General features: G+C 42.3%; 1 protein-coding gene across 4 annotated transcripts in view; it reads right to left on the bottom strand.

The window, feature by feature from the left end:
• grm8a (glutamate receptor, metabotropic 8a) overlaps window positions 1-16,494 on the bottom strand; it is a 219,619-nt gene that overhangs the window by 132,496 nt on the left and 70,629 nt on the right. For 3 of the 4 annotated variants that reach the window (XM_056424292.1, XM_056424293.1, XM_056424290.1), the window contains exon 2: window positions 3,466-3,682. In XM_056424292.1, coding sequence (XP_056280267.1) covers window positions 3,466-3,682 — 217 coding nt within the window. Of the gene's footprint in view, window positions 1-3,465; window positions 3,683-16,494 lie in introns of those variants that run through there. The other variant, XM_056424294.1, reaches the window with a different exon arrangement.

The following is a 16,494-nucleotide window of genomic DNA, read 5'->3' as shown; positions in this document are numbered from 1 at the left end:
TCAAATTGCGTTAAGTTTAAACGTGGCGTAAAAAAAACCCCCAGACAATTTGGAGGTCTGAGTTTTCAACACCGGTATCAGGGTTGGCATCCTTTTTTTTTTTTTTGCAGTAACCTCAAATCCAGTGTTATTTCAAGCTTTCCCTTAATCAGTCCTTTTGAAAGAAAAGGATTTAGCTGACGGCCGTTGTGGCTGAAATGAGTTGTTGTGCAGAGTTTTCTCCACAGACAACAGCAGCTGTGGAGCAGCAAACATCAGTCGGACATACACTACCGTTCAAACGTTTGGGGTCATCCAGACAATTTCGTGTCTTCCATGAAAACTGACTTTTATTTATCAAATGAATTGAAAATTGAATAGAAAATATAGTCAAGACATTGACAAGGTTAGAAATAATGATTAATATTTGAAGTATTAATTTTGTTCTTCAAACTTCAAGCTCAAAGGAAGGCCAGTTGTATAGCTTATATCACCAGCATAACTGTTTTCAGCTGTGCTAACATAATTGCACAAGGGTTTTCTAATCAGATATTAGTCTTCTAAGGCGATTATCAAACACAATGTACCATTAGAACACTGGAGTGATAGTTGATGGAAATGGGCCTCTATACACCGATGGAGATATTTCATTAGAAACCAGACGTTTCCACCTAGAATAGTCATTTACCACATTAACAATGTATAGTGTGTATTTTTGATTAATGTTATCTTTTTTGAAAAAACAGTGCTTTTCTTTGAAAAATAAAGACATTTCTAAGTGACCCCAAACTTTTGAACGGTAGTGTATTCCCCTTTCAAATAATGCATTGGAGTAAGTAAATATTGAACTTTCTCAATGTTGTATATGAGAAAAGTCGCAAGACAAGTCCAGAGAGGAATGTCTGTGCAGGCCAGTAACTGGCACCGGCACCATAGCACACACACACACACACACACACACACACACACACACACCGTGTGACCCCCGAACTACGCTGGCAAGACTTTGAAAAACTTTTTCGGTGATCAAAATGCATACACGCACTCTTCTGCGCGGCCCAAAACATTGTCAAGAATCATCAATAAATATGTATGTTTGTTATCAGTATGCAGAGTGAATCGTGCGCTGCAATCACAAAGTCATCACCTAGAAATTCCCCGTGGCTCTCTATGTGTGTGTGTGTGGGTGTAAGAGTATCTAGGGATGTCCATCTGTGCCACGCTATATATTTAAGCATGTGTGTGTGTGTGTGTGTGTGTATATATCTGTGTGTATCTGTGTGTATCTGTGTGTAGGGTCAGGCAGTGCTGTGAATCTATATTAGTAGCCCTATTATTATTCTGTCACTGTTCCCACTTCATTGTCCCATTCTTCTTCTATTCCCTGTCACTCCCCTTCTATTTCTCACACTCTACAGCTTGAGTCTTAACTATAACACACACGCGCACACACACACACACACACACACACACGCCCACAGAGACTGTGAACTCCCCCTCTTCGGTCACTTTTTCCTCGGCCCTCTTCTTCACATGGCTTTTTTTTCTACTCTCCCGTCCCTTCATCTTCTTGGTTCGGTTCACATCTGCAGTGCCGCAGAGTAAACAACTGACTGGCACACACACACACACACACACACACACACACACACACTGCCGGGGACTGCTTTACTTTTTACAGTGGCAGACACGCACACTCAGGCAAACACACTGATCTGACGCCACTGTACACATCGATGTGCAGACTGCTGGAGCACACGGCCGTGGGCGAGCCGGCTTCAAACAGGCACACACGAGACAAGGATGGACAGACAGACATACACACAGCTGTCATCTCTACATCAGCGCACAAACAAATGCCCAACAAGCAAAGAGGAGGAGACTGGCAGAAAGGACGGCGCGTGCAAATGGAAACATCGCGACTGATACTCTGTCAGATGGATTGTTCACGTATTTTTATGCCCAGTCGGTCGGTAAATATTTGTCAACATCTAACGTCATCCCTTTTCAATAAACATTCAAACCGGCAGCATTTTTGATCCGTCAACACCACTTAGAGGATTTCATGAAGTGATTTGAGACGCCGTTCTACCCAACGCGACGCTCTGGTGACCACAGGGAGCGCTTCTCATCCTTGCATCAAAAACAGACAAGTGACCCGTCTCTCTGGGTTTCTCTCCCTTTCAGTCACTCTCATTTACTTTCATTTACTTTCATTTACTCTTGTCTCTCTTATAAAATATCTAAAGTTCAAAAAATGTTACTAAGACTTTTAATGTTGCTTCATCCTTTAATTGGTCACTCAGCTGTACATCGCCTGCACATACTGACTAGCCTTCTTTTAATCATGTGCTCTTTTTGTTTTGTTTTTTGGGGTATGTATATGTGTTTTTATGTATGTATGTATGTATGTATGTGCATATATATATATATATATATATATATAATATATATATATATATCATTGTGTCCTGTTTTGTGTGTGCATATGTAAATATATATATATATGTATATATATATATATATAGCTGTATATATATTTTTATGTTTATATATTTGTCCTATGTTAATATGTCTAAACGAAAAAAACATTTAAGTGATCATGTGTTCAGAGCATGAGCGTCATAGCCTGCACCATTGTTAAGAGTTACAAACTTACAGAGCCCTCAAAAAAAGTCGAGGAGACGGCAGCACTCGTCCGTCAGACGCTCGGCGTGATAATCGTCGGTCTCGGCTCACTCGCCGCGGCCAGCCTGCAATCTGCCGCCTGCAATTTACCCAAACAAGGAATTTTCCCCGGAGTTTCCCGAGACGTTGAAACAACAGGTCTCCGCTCTGTTCTTTCTAGATCTCTTCAAATTGCAGGCGTAAGCCACCGATCGTGTATCCTACCCCACGGTGCAATATAAACGGCATATCATCGCAACGTGCGGAAAAGAAGTGGAAAACTTGACAAGACCGATGTTATCGGTTGTACAGTTCAGCTCTGTCTCTTGAATGACGTCCTGCGCCAGAGACACGCCACCACATGCTCTGTGAGAGGGAGACGCACCACGAACAGAAAGAGTTGTGAACGCTGCCGCTTTTCAACTTTTACCTGGAGAACTGTATGAAAGTCTTCTCGTCAGGGATGCCATACTTTTCCTAAAAACACATCTCAAAGTCTCAAACACTTTCTAAATCAGAAAAACACCAACAGATGCATACTGATCTATTGATCCTGTTATGATAACATTTTGCCAGAAAAGACGATTGGAACGTTATGTCTACTGTTCAAACATCTGTGTCTATCTTGATATTGGAAGAGGTCAAAGTGCAACGCAGGATAACAAATGTCCATCTTATAAAGGTGGTATTCCTCAATGTAAGAGTCCCATCACAGAGACCCAGGACCTTACCGTGAGAACCACTGGTCCACACTTCAGTGCCCCCCCCCCCCCCACCCCCACCACCTTCGATACCTCACATGACAGTCGGAGCTCCTACCGGTTTCTCTGGAGATCTGGACGAAGGCCTCCACGCCGCTCTCTCCGTAGTTTCCTTCGGACGCTAGCGTGGACACGTAGTTCCACTGCATCGCCGTGACGATGTCCATCATGGCCTGGGCCTGGTAGGAGTCCGGCGGTACCACGCGGGAGAAGAAGTCGTAGCGCGTGTTGTCGCTCAGCTCCGGAGCCGTGGAGGCGTAGCTTATCTGAGGGATCTGGACAACAAGGGGAGAGAGCCGAGAAAAAAAGAGACCTTTCTGTTATGATAATCTGAAACACAAGGAGGAGGACGGTCTGTCTTCTCGATTAATGGTTCAATTTGATTTCATATTTACTATCAGAATCAACTCCTTTGCCCAACAGCAGAAATATACAACTAAAAAGATAAGATAAAAGGGGGGAGTCATGCTGTACTAATTAGCATCATTTTCACACCTGCATGCATAGTTTTATTGAGATCTACACTACCGTTCAAAAGTTTGGGGTCACCCAGACAATTTCGTGTTTTCCATGAAAACTCACACTTTTATTTATCAAATGAGTTGCAAAATGTATAGAAAATATAGTCAAGACATTGACAAGGTTAGAAATAATGATTTTTATTTGAAGTATTAATTTTGTTCTTCAAACTTCAAGCTCAAAGGAAGGCCAGTTATAGCTTATATCACCAGCATAACTGTTTTCAGCTGTGCTAGCATAATTGCACGGGTTTTCTAATCAGACATTAGTCTTCTAAGGCGATTAGCAAACACAATGTACCATTAGAACACTGGAGTGATAGTTGATGGAAATGGGCCTCTATACACCTCTGGAAATATTTCATTAGAAACCAGAAACTTCCACCTTGAATATTAATTTACCACATTAACAATGTATAGAGTGTATTTTTGATTAATTTAATGTTATCTTTATTGAAAAAACAGTGCTTTTCTTTGAAAAATAAAGACATTTCTAAGTGACCCCAAACTTTTGAACGGTAGTGTATATGCAGGAGAGAGTTATAAATGACTCTCGCTCCCGGCGGGATCACTGTGATTAATATTTGTGGATGTGAGGAGAAGTCGCTTTCGCGAAAGTTCAAATTCAAATTGGGGGCGATGTGAAATAAGCAAACAAAACAATTTGAGAATGAACAAGCGTGGAGGAGAGAGAGGCAGAGGTGATAAATAATTGGGAATCCGAATGTGAAATGAGATGGAGAGGCCACCAAAAGGTGAGCCGGTGATGCAATGTGTTGTCATTTTCCAACATCGACGGATTAAGAGACGAGAGGAGACGCTTTGACGCGGTAGGGATGGACCCAAAACAGGCAGCAGGGACCAGAGTGGGAGACAGACGGACCAAAAGCAGAACAGGCCAATGGGAGACAGGGGTAAACAGAAAGACAGGACACACACACACACACACACACACACACACAGAGAGACAGCTATTACTGGCGATAGGTGGTGTAACAGGCGGAAGGTGTTAGATGGCTGACAGGAAGATTGATTTTTCCTCTGACAAAGGGGGACAGCAAAGCAAGACCCGGTACTTGCAAACACACACACACACAGACACATACACACACAGATACACACATGTGCTGGACAGACGCCTCATTGGCATTCATTGGAAGAAAGACTCATCTGCCAATCTAAACCCAAACATAAGGTGTGTCAGCTGTCCGTCTCTGACACGCAACCACCCACACACACACACACACACACACACACACACATAAATGTCTGCAATTGCTGAACCCAGCAAAAACCAACCGATGCTGCACGGCGAGATTTGAGACGGACAGTGTGTGTGAGCGGAATGTTTCTCCAGCCCATCACTCACTGTCTCTATTCCCTCGGAGCGTCATGAGAGGCCGCTGCGCCCGGCATCTACGCTCGTCGCTGCCATTTTTAAAGGTCAGGGATCTCTCCTCGGTTTTGCTGGATCTTCTAAATGTTTCCTCTTTGGTGGCGCTGAAGCCCAAATCTCCCAGAAGTGGCGACCTTGTTTCAGGAGTTTACGAAAACCTGTATTGTACTTTCTTTGTATTAATGCTGATTCTGAGTTCAATTCAGTTTATTTTATATCGCCCGATATCACCAATTACAAATTGGCCTCAGAGGGCAGTATTCAATCACCTCCTCGAGAGTGTTGAAAAGATATGAAGTGAATACATGTTTCTGCAAAGACGAAGATCGATGTAGATCGAGTGGATGGCGTCTCGTTTTTTTTGGGTTGGATTTCGAATTTTGGAACAAAACTGTTTTGTTCTTTTGTTTCGTCTGCGGTTTACTCATCTTCCATTTCGCTCAGGGATCTTGGGAGGAGTTCACGTCTGGGACAATGCATTCCTGTTATTGGTCCTCTCTGCCTGGGGAAAACAATAGGACACTTCCATAAACTTCAGTACGTGTATGTATAATTCATAGAAGACAGCGGGAAAACTTTTTTTTTTTAAAGAGCGACTTCAATCAAAAACTGGATCAGCAGAGGGAAAACAATTGGCAAAACAACTCGTGTGCATGTGGTTGTGGCTTTTGTGGATAATGTGTATGTGTGTTTGTTTTCATGCTGCCGTGTGACTCCCCTGTTTCACTTGTCCATTTACTCTCTCCGTGTATCTAAATAAGGGAATATCCATTTCAAAGAGAAATAAATGCACGGCTGGGGAAATAAGAAATGTGTCTGTTTACAACGGTGGGAAAGTAACCATGTGACCTGAGCAACCTGCTACTTTGATCTTTTGTTATTTCACTCTCAAGCTGGCAAACTTCGAAAATGACACACACACAGACACACACACACACACTTGTGTACATCCTCTTGTCATATTTCCAGAGTCATTACTGAGAAAGTGGAAACGAAAAACAGATTCAAAGACATCCGAAGACACACCTGTGTTTTCTAAAAAAAGAATATTTTCTGCAGATATCTCTCGTGCCAGACCAACAGAAAGCCCCCGGACACACATCGAGAATGTTGGATGGCGTGTGGCATGCGAGCGTTGTAAAATATTCATGTGCTGTAAGTCGTGAGTGACTCCGTTTTCAAAGCAAGTAGCTTTGGATTTGTAGTTGGAGGCGGGAAATTAACAGCTTGGTTCCCCCACATCACTGGGGAAGAAGATTATGCCTCCGATCCCTCCAATTCCATTTGCACTAATGAATATGTGTGTGTGTACGCAGTATATGTTTAAAAAAATGGAAAGAATATGTGTTTGCTGGTGAATGTGGCGTTCCAGTCGACACTAAACACATGTTTACACACGCTGGTAAATGTATTGTTTCAGTTTGTTGACATAGAAGAACGTGATTCTTTTTTTATTATTATTATTCATAAATCAAATCAAATACAATACAATAGTATCCTATATAATATACAAAAGAGAAAGACTGAAAAGGTATAGATAAAAGCAAAAAATGCTTATAAATTCCTATCCTAAATTGAAATCAAAATAAATCAGAAAATTAATATAAAATAAAGAAGAAAATAAAACAACAACAAAACAACAATAAACTAAATAAAAAAATAAATATATTTATATATACTACCACATACATCTTCCATATTAATACGTTTTTAATTACATTTATAACTCTCAAAAATTGTTTTATAAATAATTCCCTTGAAAACCAAAAAGGAGTTCACCATTCTTACATCCATTTCAACATTATTCCATAATTGGACTCCTACAACAGAAATACATCTTCTTTAAATCCCTTTTTTAGCCTTTTGTACCGTGAACTTACAAACATCTCTCAAATCATATTTACACTCATGTATTGAAAATAAACTTATTATTAAACGGTGTTTAATGAATTTGTTCATATTTGTTGAATATTTTAAACTATGTTCCCGCAGCTCTCCAGATTTCTCGTGCGCATGAGAAGCTCAAGGCTTTTCAGCCGTGCTGTGTTCCTTCACCCTTCTGCACGTATTCTTAGAGGCAGAAATCTTCTGAAGCAGCACTTAGTTTCTGCATCTCTCCACTAAACCGTAGAAGAAGCCTGTGCTCTTCTCGAGAACAAATAGAAAATATATTTCATGCGGTGTGGCTGCCATTGATCAGCAAATTGGCCGATCCAGGAAAGGATATGAAATATTTGCGCTCGCTCGTAGAGAAATTGAGCACCGTGAAAACAGAATAAACTTCCCTTGGCCATAATGTAGCAGATTAATCCTGCATTGAACGGTGTTCCCCTCCAAGCAAAGGCCATTGAAACAAACTAATATGTTTCTCTCCATGACAATAATCAATGCACTCCAGTAGGCTGATGACATCTAATTTTTCTGAGGGGCAGAAACTGCATTATTTATTCAGATCTGTCTTTAAAAGTGCTTTTCTTCGTGGTCAGTGAAGCAAACACAGACCATTATCCGAGGACTGTGTTTACCAAACCTTTTTTACATTATGTGGGATCCTTCTTTTTAAATATGACAAACAATCTCGAATAATCTAACAATAGGCCTTATCTAAATTATAAGAACGGTGCATTTGTGTGGAAATAAACGTGCTCTTTTTTACTGCCGTTTCTACATCTCCTCATATCATCTTGAATACGTAAACCAGCCATTTCAAAGAGATATGTTTAATAAATCACAACTTTGTTTGAATGCATGTGTTATGTTGAAAACAAAAGCACACGTCACATGTATGAGTCCAAAGAATGCATTTAGGCGAAAATAATAAGCTCTTCTTTTCTTTTTCTTTTAAACAAACAGGATGCAATAAAACCTTCGGGGCCACGCAGTCTCTGGGAATAGCTGTCCTTAAACTCCTGCCACCTATAGACAATCTTGTCTGCCCAGTTTATTCTTTTAATGGATTTGGCGATAGTGAGGAACAGTTTCATCTCTCACAATAAATTAGGCCCAAACCATCTGGGGAGCTGGACAGATTTGGACCTTAAAAAGACCAGATGATCCAGGACGGTGGCTTTCCTGCCTCCGAACCAAAATTGAAGAAATCCACTCTTTGAATTTTCACTCATTCTTCAAACCCTGGATATTACCGAAAAACAAATGATGCTGAAGAAAATGTGAAATGCATCGAGTGAAACTGCTTCAAAGTGAGTAATGTTATATAATTGGCGGCCTGTGCTCTGCTTTCAAGCCAAAGAAACCTCTGAACAGCTAAAAGTGACCTTTTGAAATGCCACTCGGAAGGTCAAAAGGGAAATCAAAGATATTTGGCTTCCAGGCGGATTTTATGTGAATAACAACTTGTGGTTGTTTTAGAAAAGAAAGTTATTTGAGACACTAGTCTTGATTATATATTTTTTTCTTTCTAGCAGCAGCAGTGTGTGTGACGAACAGAGCCACTGAGACCCCAGTGCACCCCTCCGGGAGATCCGGCAGCTACTATGTCATTCAGCTACTTTTCCAGTTAGTCTCATTTATTTCCGCCGCGAGGTTGTCAGCCGTGTTTCTGCGTGCTACGCTCTTTTTAGGGTTTCCGCCAGTGTTAGCAGTTTCAGCTGTGTGTACAGTTCATGTGTTGGTGAGTACATGCGAAAACTCCTCAAAACCCATCCCAACTTCCTGTATATTGCTCGCCACATGATGATTAGGGTTGGTCCACAAGTTAGCGACAACTGCAAAACCTAAAGTGGGCGGAGCTTAAAGGTGCACCAGCTGCTCTCGGTTATGTAACAAGCCACTCCTCCGAGTGTCGCTCGGAATGTTTTTGTCTTTTATTGTTATTTCAAATGTTTACCAAAAAAGCTTTGATCGGTCAACATTATGAATCTCGGTTGCAAAATAGTGTGTGTGAACAACATGAGTGAATGCACTGTGGGGTGTGTGTGTGTGTGTGTGTGTGAGTGTGTCTGGCGGTAATGGAGCTGTCTGGGCCAGAGTGTGAGCATTAGGTTGATAGATGGCAGTGGTCTGAAGCTAATTACCCCCCACACCCCTCCCTGTATTACACACAGAGATAGACTGGTTATGTCGTAGAATGTGTGTGTACACACACACACAATTAGTCAGGAATTTAATTGAATTTAAATTCAACCTAATTTAAATTAGTCCACTCTAGTATATTTACTTTTCGTGTCTGATCTGAATTTAAAGCGGTTTGGAATGAAATGATTTGTTCTCGATCAAGAAGAGCAGCGTCTGACTGAGATACCAGAGGAGGGAGATCTCGGGAAAGGAAGACACATGTTCTGTAAATTGATCTGGCGCTGCAGAGGCCTGGTTCTGAGCCCAGAGACTTGTTTACTTGCTGAATATTTGACTCAGCCCTCGAACAGTCTGTGTCTAATGAGGAGAGGACTGGCACAGCGGGACCTCACCCAGTTAATTTACAGGGATGAAGACGGTCGGGGCGTCTTCATCCCTGTCGCCCGGGCTCGGTCTGGGTCCATCTGTCTCTCTTTCTCCTCTCACGGTTTGGCCCTCTGCGTCTCGGTCTCATTTCACTCCGACTCCACTTTTGTTCCTTTTCTTGGAGCATTTTACGGCCACAGAAAATAAATACGACAACTAAATAACCACTTACAATAGAGGTACTTCTTTTCCATTGTATTCATTCACATTTGTTGACGTGTTGTGGGGTTAGAACAATGTTTGAGTTTGTATTGACTGGTGTTTGATTGGAAAAACAAAAATATTTCTTGATTACCAGCCGAGAAAAGGATCGAGCCAAACAATATACGTGTATTGCAGGAACGCGCAGCAGGTAACTCAGAGCCTGATAGCTCTTACCAATAAACACACATATTCCCTTTACTGTCTTTACCCTGTGCATGCTCTCCAACCTCACAGAATATTCAGAAAAGAAGAGCAGCCTGTAGTTTGTTTGTTGACGAGCAAACAACAACAGACAGGCAAAATGAAAGAGAGGCAGTGGGGGAAAGGAGGCACAACAAGGATGCTTCACAAAAGCACCGAGACGCAAAGGACGGGCTGAAAGAGACGAGAAACAACGCGGCAGACGAGGAGCAAGATGACACGGAAACATTCAATGGGAGCAATGAAAATGAAAAAGAAGCACGTGAGAAACAATGAAAGATGAGAGAGTTGTGAGGGGGAGTGTTTAGCACAGAGGGAGGGGAAAGAAAAGCATACATTAAACAGTTAGGGTGGGTAGGAGAGGCGGAGAGAAAGACAGAAAGAAGATGCATGAAACAAATAATTAATGAGATAATTGATGGGAAACAACCAATTGATAATGGGGTGGAGGAGGGGGCGAGGTGAGGTGAGGTGGGGTGAAGCAGATTCCTTGAAAAAGGCCCAAGTGGGATCTGAGATGGAAGGAAAGCAAGAGATGTGAGATTGTGAAATCAGAAGTGTTTTTTTTTTAAAGCCCAGAGGTTAGGAAAAGAGATGACAACTGATGGAAGAGGAAAAACAAAGGGAATGGGAAAGAGACTATTCTGCAGAATGTAACTGAACACAAGTGACAAGGATGAGATTTATAAAGGCATGAGCGGAGAAGGAGGAAAGAGCAAAAAGTATGAGGAGGAAGAAACTGAGATAGAATGACGGAGCGAGACGAGGAGACACAGGGGGCTGTTTTCAATGGATGCAGGACAGCACGAGGCTCCATTTAACCCCTGCATGGCCGCCGGTGTCATTCCACACTCGAATACATTACCAAAACTAGAATGGGCACTCGGTAGAGCGCATACCTTCGCATATCCCAAGATTGGGCATTGAATTATGAACATTTTGGCATTAGTTGCATGCCAATTGGACAAAAATGTATCGTGCTATGGTAAAAAAAAGATGTTGACCTTTCCATGACCTTGACCTTGACCTTTGACCCGATTGATCCCAAAATCTAATCAAATGGTCCCCGGATAATAACCAATCATCCCACCAAATTCCATGTGATTCAAGAAGATTTGACCTGTTCATGACCTTTGACCTTGACCTTTGACCCGATCGATCCCAAAATCGAATCAACTGGTCCCCGGATAATAAACAATCATCCCACCAAATTTCATGCGATTCGGTTCAATACTTTTTGAGTTCTGCGAAAGATTTTGACCTGTTCATGACCTTTGACCTTGACCTTTGACCCGATCGATCCCAAAATCTAATCACCTGGTCCGCGGATAATAAACAATCATCCCACCAAATTGCATGCGATTCGGTTCAATACTTTTTGAGTTTTGCGAATAACACGCATACAAATAAATAAATAAATGAATACACGGCGATCAAAACATAACCTTCCGGCATTTTCAATGCGAAGGTAATCAGACCGCTGCATGCAGTGTCGGAGGTGTCATCGAGAAAATAGATGACATCCAGACTCGCGAGCCATATATGGCTCTTCCGGTGACGGCATATGGCTCTTTTGAGTTAAAAAAAAAAATATTCTACGCCCGCCACTCTGTAATTTTCTCTATCGCGCCAGATCACAGCAGAGGTAATTTAAGGTCCCTTTCTTAAAGACGTCTTTGTTCTTTTATTAAACTAAACGTCTGTTATTGATCGTCTCTACACAGCTGCATGTCATTTCTGTCTCTACGTGTCGCGTTAACAATTCTCCGCTCGCCGTCTCGCGCGCCGCAGAGCGCCGATGCCGGCGTCTGTGCGCGCATCGGGGCGGAGCAAAGAAAAAGTCACCTGCAAGTCCCCCCCCCCCCCCACACACACACACACACACACACACATTAAAAGCAAGACATATTTAATTTACTATACGTTAAAAATACTATATGGCTCTCAATGAAATATATTTAGAAATATTTGGCTTTTATGGCTCTCCCGTCAAAAAGGTTCCTGACCCCTGCTCTAGACTCTACATCCAGATGTTTAAAGGTCAACAGCATACAGCTTTAATAGATAAGAACTTAGTCATTGGTTCTTTTAGCTTTCCATTGACACTTTACATGAGTTGCTGGTTTAGCTGCTCGCCCAGTGAGCCAATAATCTCTTGGTGTTGTTCAGCAGGCAGGCACAGATTGTAGCAGGGAATCCTCTAACTTTGGAAAGGGGGGTATGTTCAAGATTAAGAGTCCACATCCATGCTAAAATACTCATGATGACCACGGGGATGTTTAGCAGGTAGAATGATCACCATGTTTGCCATCTTCGTTTAGTGTGTTGGCATCCGGGCTTTTGATCATGAGCAGGAACAACAAGGAAGATTTCAAACCATTTTCATGCTATAATGGCGTCAAATTAACAGTCACTGAAGTAATTAGGAGTCATCATATCGCCACCTTGAATGTCTGTACCAAATTTCATGTTAATTCATCCAGTAGTTGAAGAGAACATTTATCAAAAAACTGCAATTAATTGTGATAGCGCTGGAAGAAAGTCACCTGGGCACCATGAAAGATTCTATGGCAATCCATCCAATAATTGTAGTTATTTTCAGGCTGAACTAAAGTGGTGGACCGACCAACAGACTCTCCTGGATCCATGCTGTTGGTACATATATCAATATACAACTATTGTGTGGGTTAATATCAAAGATCTAATGATTCAGTGGGCAAGGCAAGAAAACGTCAAGGCCATAATAGAGAACAGAGAAATATCACAGGAATACATCAATGCCTCGTGAAATATATGAGATGTAGACGGACCGACGGAGTGATACCATCACTCCTTCCAAAGCAATAATGTAGGGCTTTAATAGCAAGTCTAAATAAAGTCAGCTTTCCTTATGCAATGTTATAAAGACGTGTTCTCCCCTGCTTTGCCAGATTGAACCATAGATTGATGCCTTCTGTAGATTGATACATCAATCAAATTGAACCAGAACTGTTGTTTTTTCTTTATAGAAAATAAGTTCTAATATATAAAAAATGAGAGGCAATTACAAACCACTAATATTAGTGAAACGTGGCACTTGGTTGAATGTACTGAGGTGTCTGTAATCCGGAGGCATGGCGCTGACCTAATTGAGTTGAGGATAGAAAACAAGCCAAGACCAGATGAAGGTCTGGATTACACTCCACTAGATTGAAGATATTGATTGCATATAGATCTGCCTCGAGTTTAACCCTTCTAAACTCTCCATCTAAAGTGAGTTTGCCATCAACAAACCCTCCTGTTTATAACCACTGGTCTAAAAAAATAAACGTAAACAATATCACCATTCAGTCATAGAACAAGTCGTTAATAACTGAGCTCTTATGAGACTCCTGGAGACTCAAGAGAGTTTCGGTAGCCGAGCCCAGATCACACACTCTTACATTGCAGAGTCAGACATTCGGTGTTAAGGTGGTAACATTAATATCGGATGGAACCTGAAATTGAACCCCTCTCACCCGGGAGGTATTACATGCTCAGGGTGACAATGAATTAACCACAGGAAGCTCTGCTGAAGAGGCGGGAGCTGTTACACCATCCCGCCGCCTCAGTCAATTTACATTTCAAGAGGAACCTTATTAAAGGCAGCGCTCAAGTCGGAAATAAGCTTTAGTGTGGCGATGAATCTGCAACTGCTGCTGGGAGAAGGTCACAGCGACTGGCTGGAGGAGGGGGTATGGCAGGGGATTGAAGTGGCGGTGCAAGTATCAGTAGTTACACAAATGTAGGTGCAAAGACACACACACACACAAACACACAAGCATGCAGTGACAATTTTGGTTCAATGTTGTCTGGGCATTTGAGGCATGAGCAGACACATACACTACCGTTCAAAAGTTTGGGATAACCCAGACAATTTCGTGTCTTCCATGAAAAATCACACTTTTATTTATCAAATGAATATAAAATATAGTCAAGACATTGACAAGGTTAGAAATAATGATTAATATTTGAAGTATTAATTTTGTTCTACAAACTTCAAGCTCAAAGGAAGGCCAGTTGTATAGCTTATATCACCAGCATAACTGTTTTCAGCTGTGCTAACATAATTGCACAAGGGTTTTCTAATCAGATATTAGTCTTCTAAGGCGATTAGCAAACACAATGTACCATTAGAACACTGGAGTGATAGTTGATGGAAATGGACCTCTATACACCTATGGAGATATTTCATTAGAAACCAGACGTTTCCACCTAGAATAGTCATTTACCACATTAACAATGTATAGTGTGTATTTCTGATTAATTTAATGTTATCTTTATTGAAAAAACAGTGCATTTCTTTGAAAAATAAAGTCATTTCTAAGTGATCCCAAACTTTTGAACGGTAGTGTAATTCGCCGGGGTAACATCTGTGTCCGTTCACACACACACACACACACACACAACCGCTGCCAATATCCGAGAGGTGCCGGTGTCCACGGGGCTGGAGGCCATGTGGACCCGCAGCTACAGCCTTTAATAGTACTCCGTTGAAACATTATCACTTTCTCTCTCCCGCTAGCACACACACAACCGCAACGCCGTGCACATGTTGGAACAATAGCGACGCTCGTCACACGCAGAACACGCCGCCATCTGTCCCCCACTTGCTTTTGATTTGAATATCCGGGAAATCGAGCAGCGATGCGGACGATCTGACAGGTGAAGCGGCGCCGAGCGCATCCGTATCTATTCTTTTTGGGACAGTTTCACAACGAACCAAGGACGTTGTATTTGATGAATGTTTCAAAAACAAAGCCACGTTTGACAATTATAGGGAGAAATACAACATTAAAATTGTGTTCGTGAAATGTGAGATTAATCTAACAATTTGACACAAGCTCAATACTCTCATTATGTATGATTGTTAAGAAGAAAGCCTCCTTATTGTGCTCATTATCTGGTATCTGGTATTACTCCAGGCTTTAGAATCAGTGTGGGGTAGTCACTGCTTATCGCCTCCTAATGAAATCAGATTATCATTTTCACAGAACCTCTGCAAAGGACTGGAGGGAAGCAGCCAGTACAGTATACTAGTTTGATAACTCATCTCTTCTCATGCACCCAAACAAACTACTGTATGATGGAGATGAATTGGGCAAATGAATAAATAGTTACTTTCCATGGTCTCAGCTTTAGTCCTGATGCTATCACTCACTTCTTGAGTCTTTCTTTTTCCATCCTCATCTCTTCATCTCCCACGTTTGCTCTCCTCAACAAACATAGCCCAAAGTACCACCGAGGTCTCCCCTCTCTTTGCTCGCTTTCGGACACTATTTTCCTCAAAATGTCCGCGTCCTCTCTCTCGCACGAATGTTATTTGATTGTTGTATTCCTCCGACCGCTGAGTCACATCAGCAGCCTCATGCTCATGTCCCTCGTAGCTCATTGGAGGAAGGCGGCAGACGACTTGATCCAAGCCAGCCACCTGCAGCTTAGTCTCCCCCTGCCATTACACGAAAGTGCCATCCAACAGTGCTTCATTGTGAGTTGTAACCATGATAGTGTGTGTGTGTGTGTGTGTGTGTGTGTGTGTGTGTCAACATGAGCGCTCGACACCTGCCAGCATTCATGCCCAGCGTTCATGTATGCATTGCTGCATCCCGCTGTGCAATTGCCGACTGTAGCTGCAAATGTCACGATTTGAGCTAAAGTCACACACACACACGTCAGTCTTGTTTGATCCACACACTCAGGAAGAGGACCGACAGCGTTGCCACCCGCAAGTGCCTGAGAATATAAGAGTCGGAGCGAGTCGGAGCTTCACGCAGGTATTCCCCCAGCTACGCCCCCATTAGGCACATAGTCCCCATGGTTACGCTTGCAAATGAGCCGCATGCATCATGCAATGGGTCCGCAGAGCGGCACGGGAAGCAGCAGAACGACTGAGCAGCAAATTAGAGGCGAGGAAGTCTTCAGGAACCCTTTGAGCTCCACGTTGCCGTTACGAAATAAGTTTTGGATCCGGGGAATGCCTTTTTTTAGACAACACAGGCATGACAAATTTCCCCAGGGGCAGACGAAATCAATGCGTGCCCACACATGACTCTTTGCACTCACAGCTATAAAGAGTCCGTGTGTGTGTGCGTGTTTTGTTTTTTTATTCTGTCGCAGCCAGGATTTCTCGGTGCTCCTCGATTACCACAGTGTGTCGGTGTGTATGTGTCTGTGTGTGTGTGTGTGTGTGTTACGATTTATTTCACTGTATAAGCTTGTAAGCCCTCATAAGGGACTGATCATCGGCTCAGCAGGCGGCCCCTTCAAATCAGTCATGTTTTGCATTTTA

Source organism: Pseudoliparis swirei, chromosome 10 (genome assembly GCF_029220125.1).
Source record: "Pseudoliparis swirei isolate HS2019 ecotype Mariana Trench chromosome 10, NWPU_hadal_v1, whole genome shotgun sequence".
Lineage (NCBI taxonomy): Eukaryota > Metazoa > Chordata > Actinopteri > Perciformes > Liparidae > Pseudoliparis > Pseudoliparis swirei.
The sequence above is the reverse complement of the archived record's forward strand: the minus strand, read 5'-3'. Positions and strand labels throughout refer to the sequence as shown.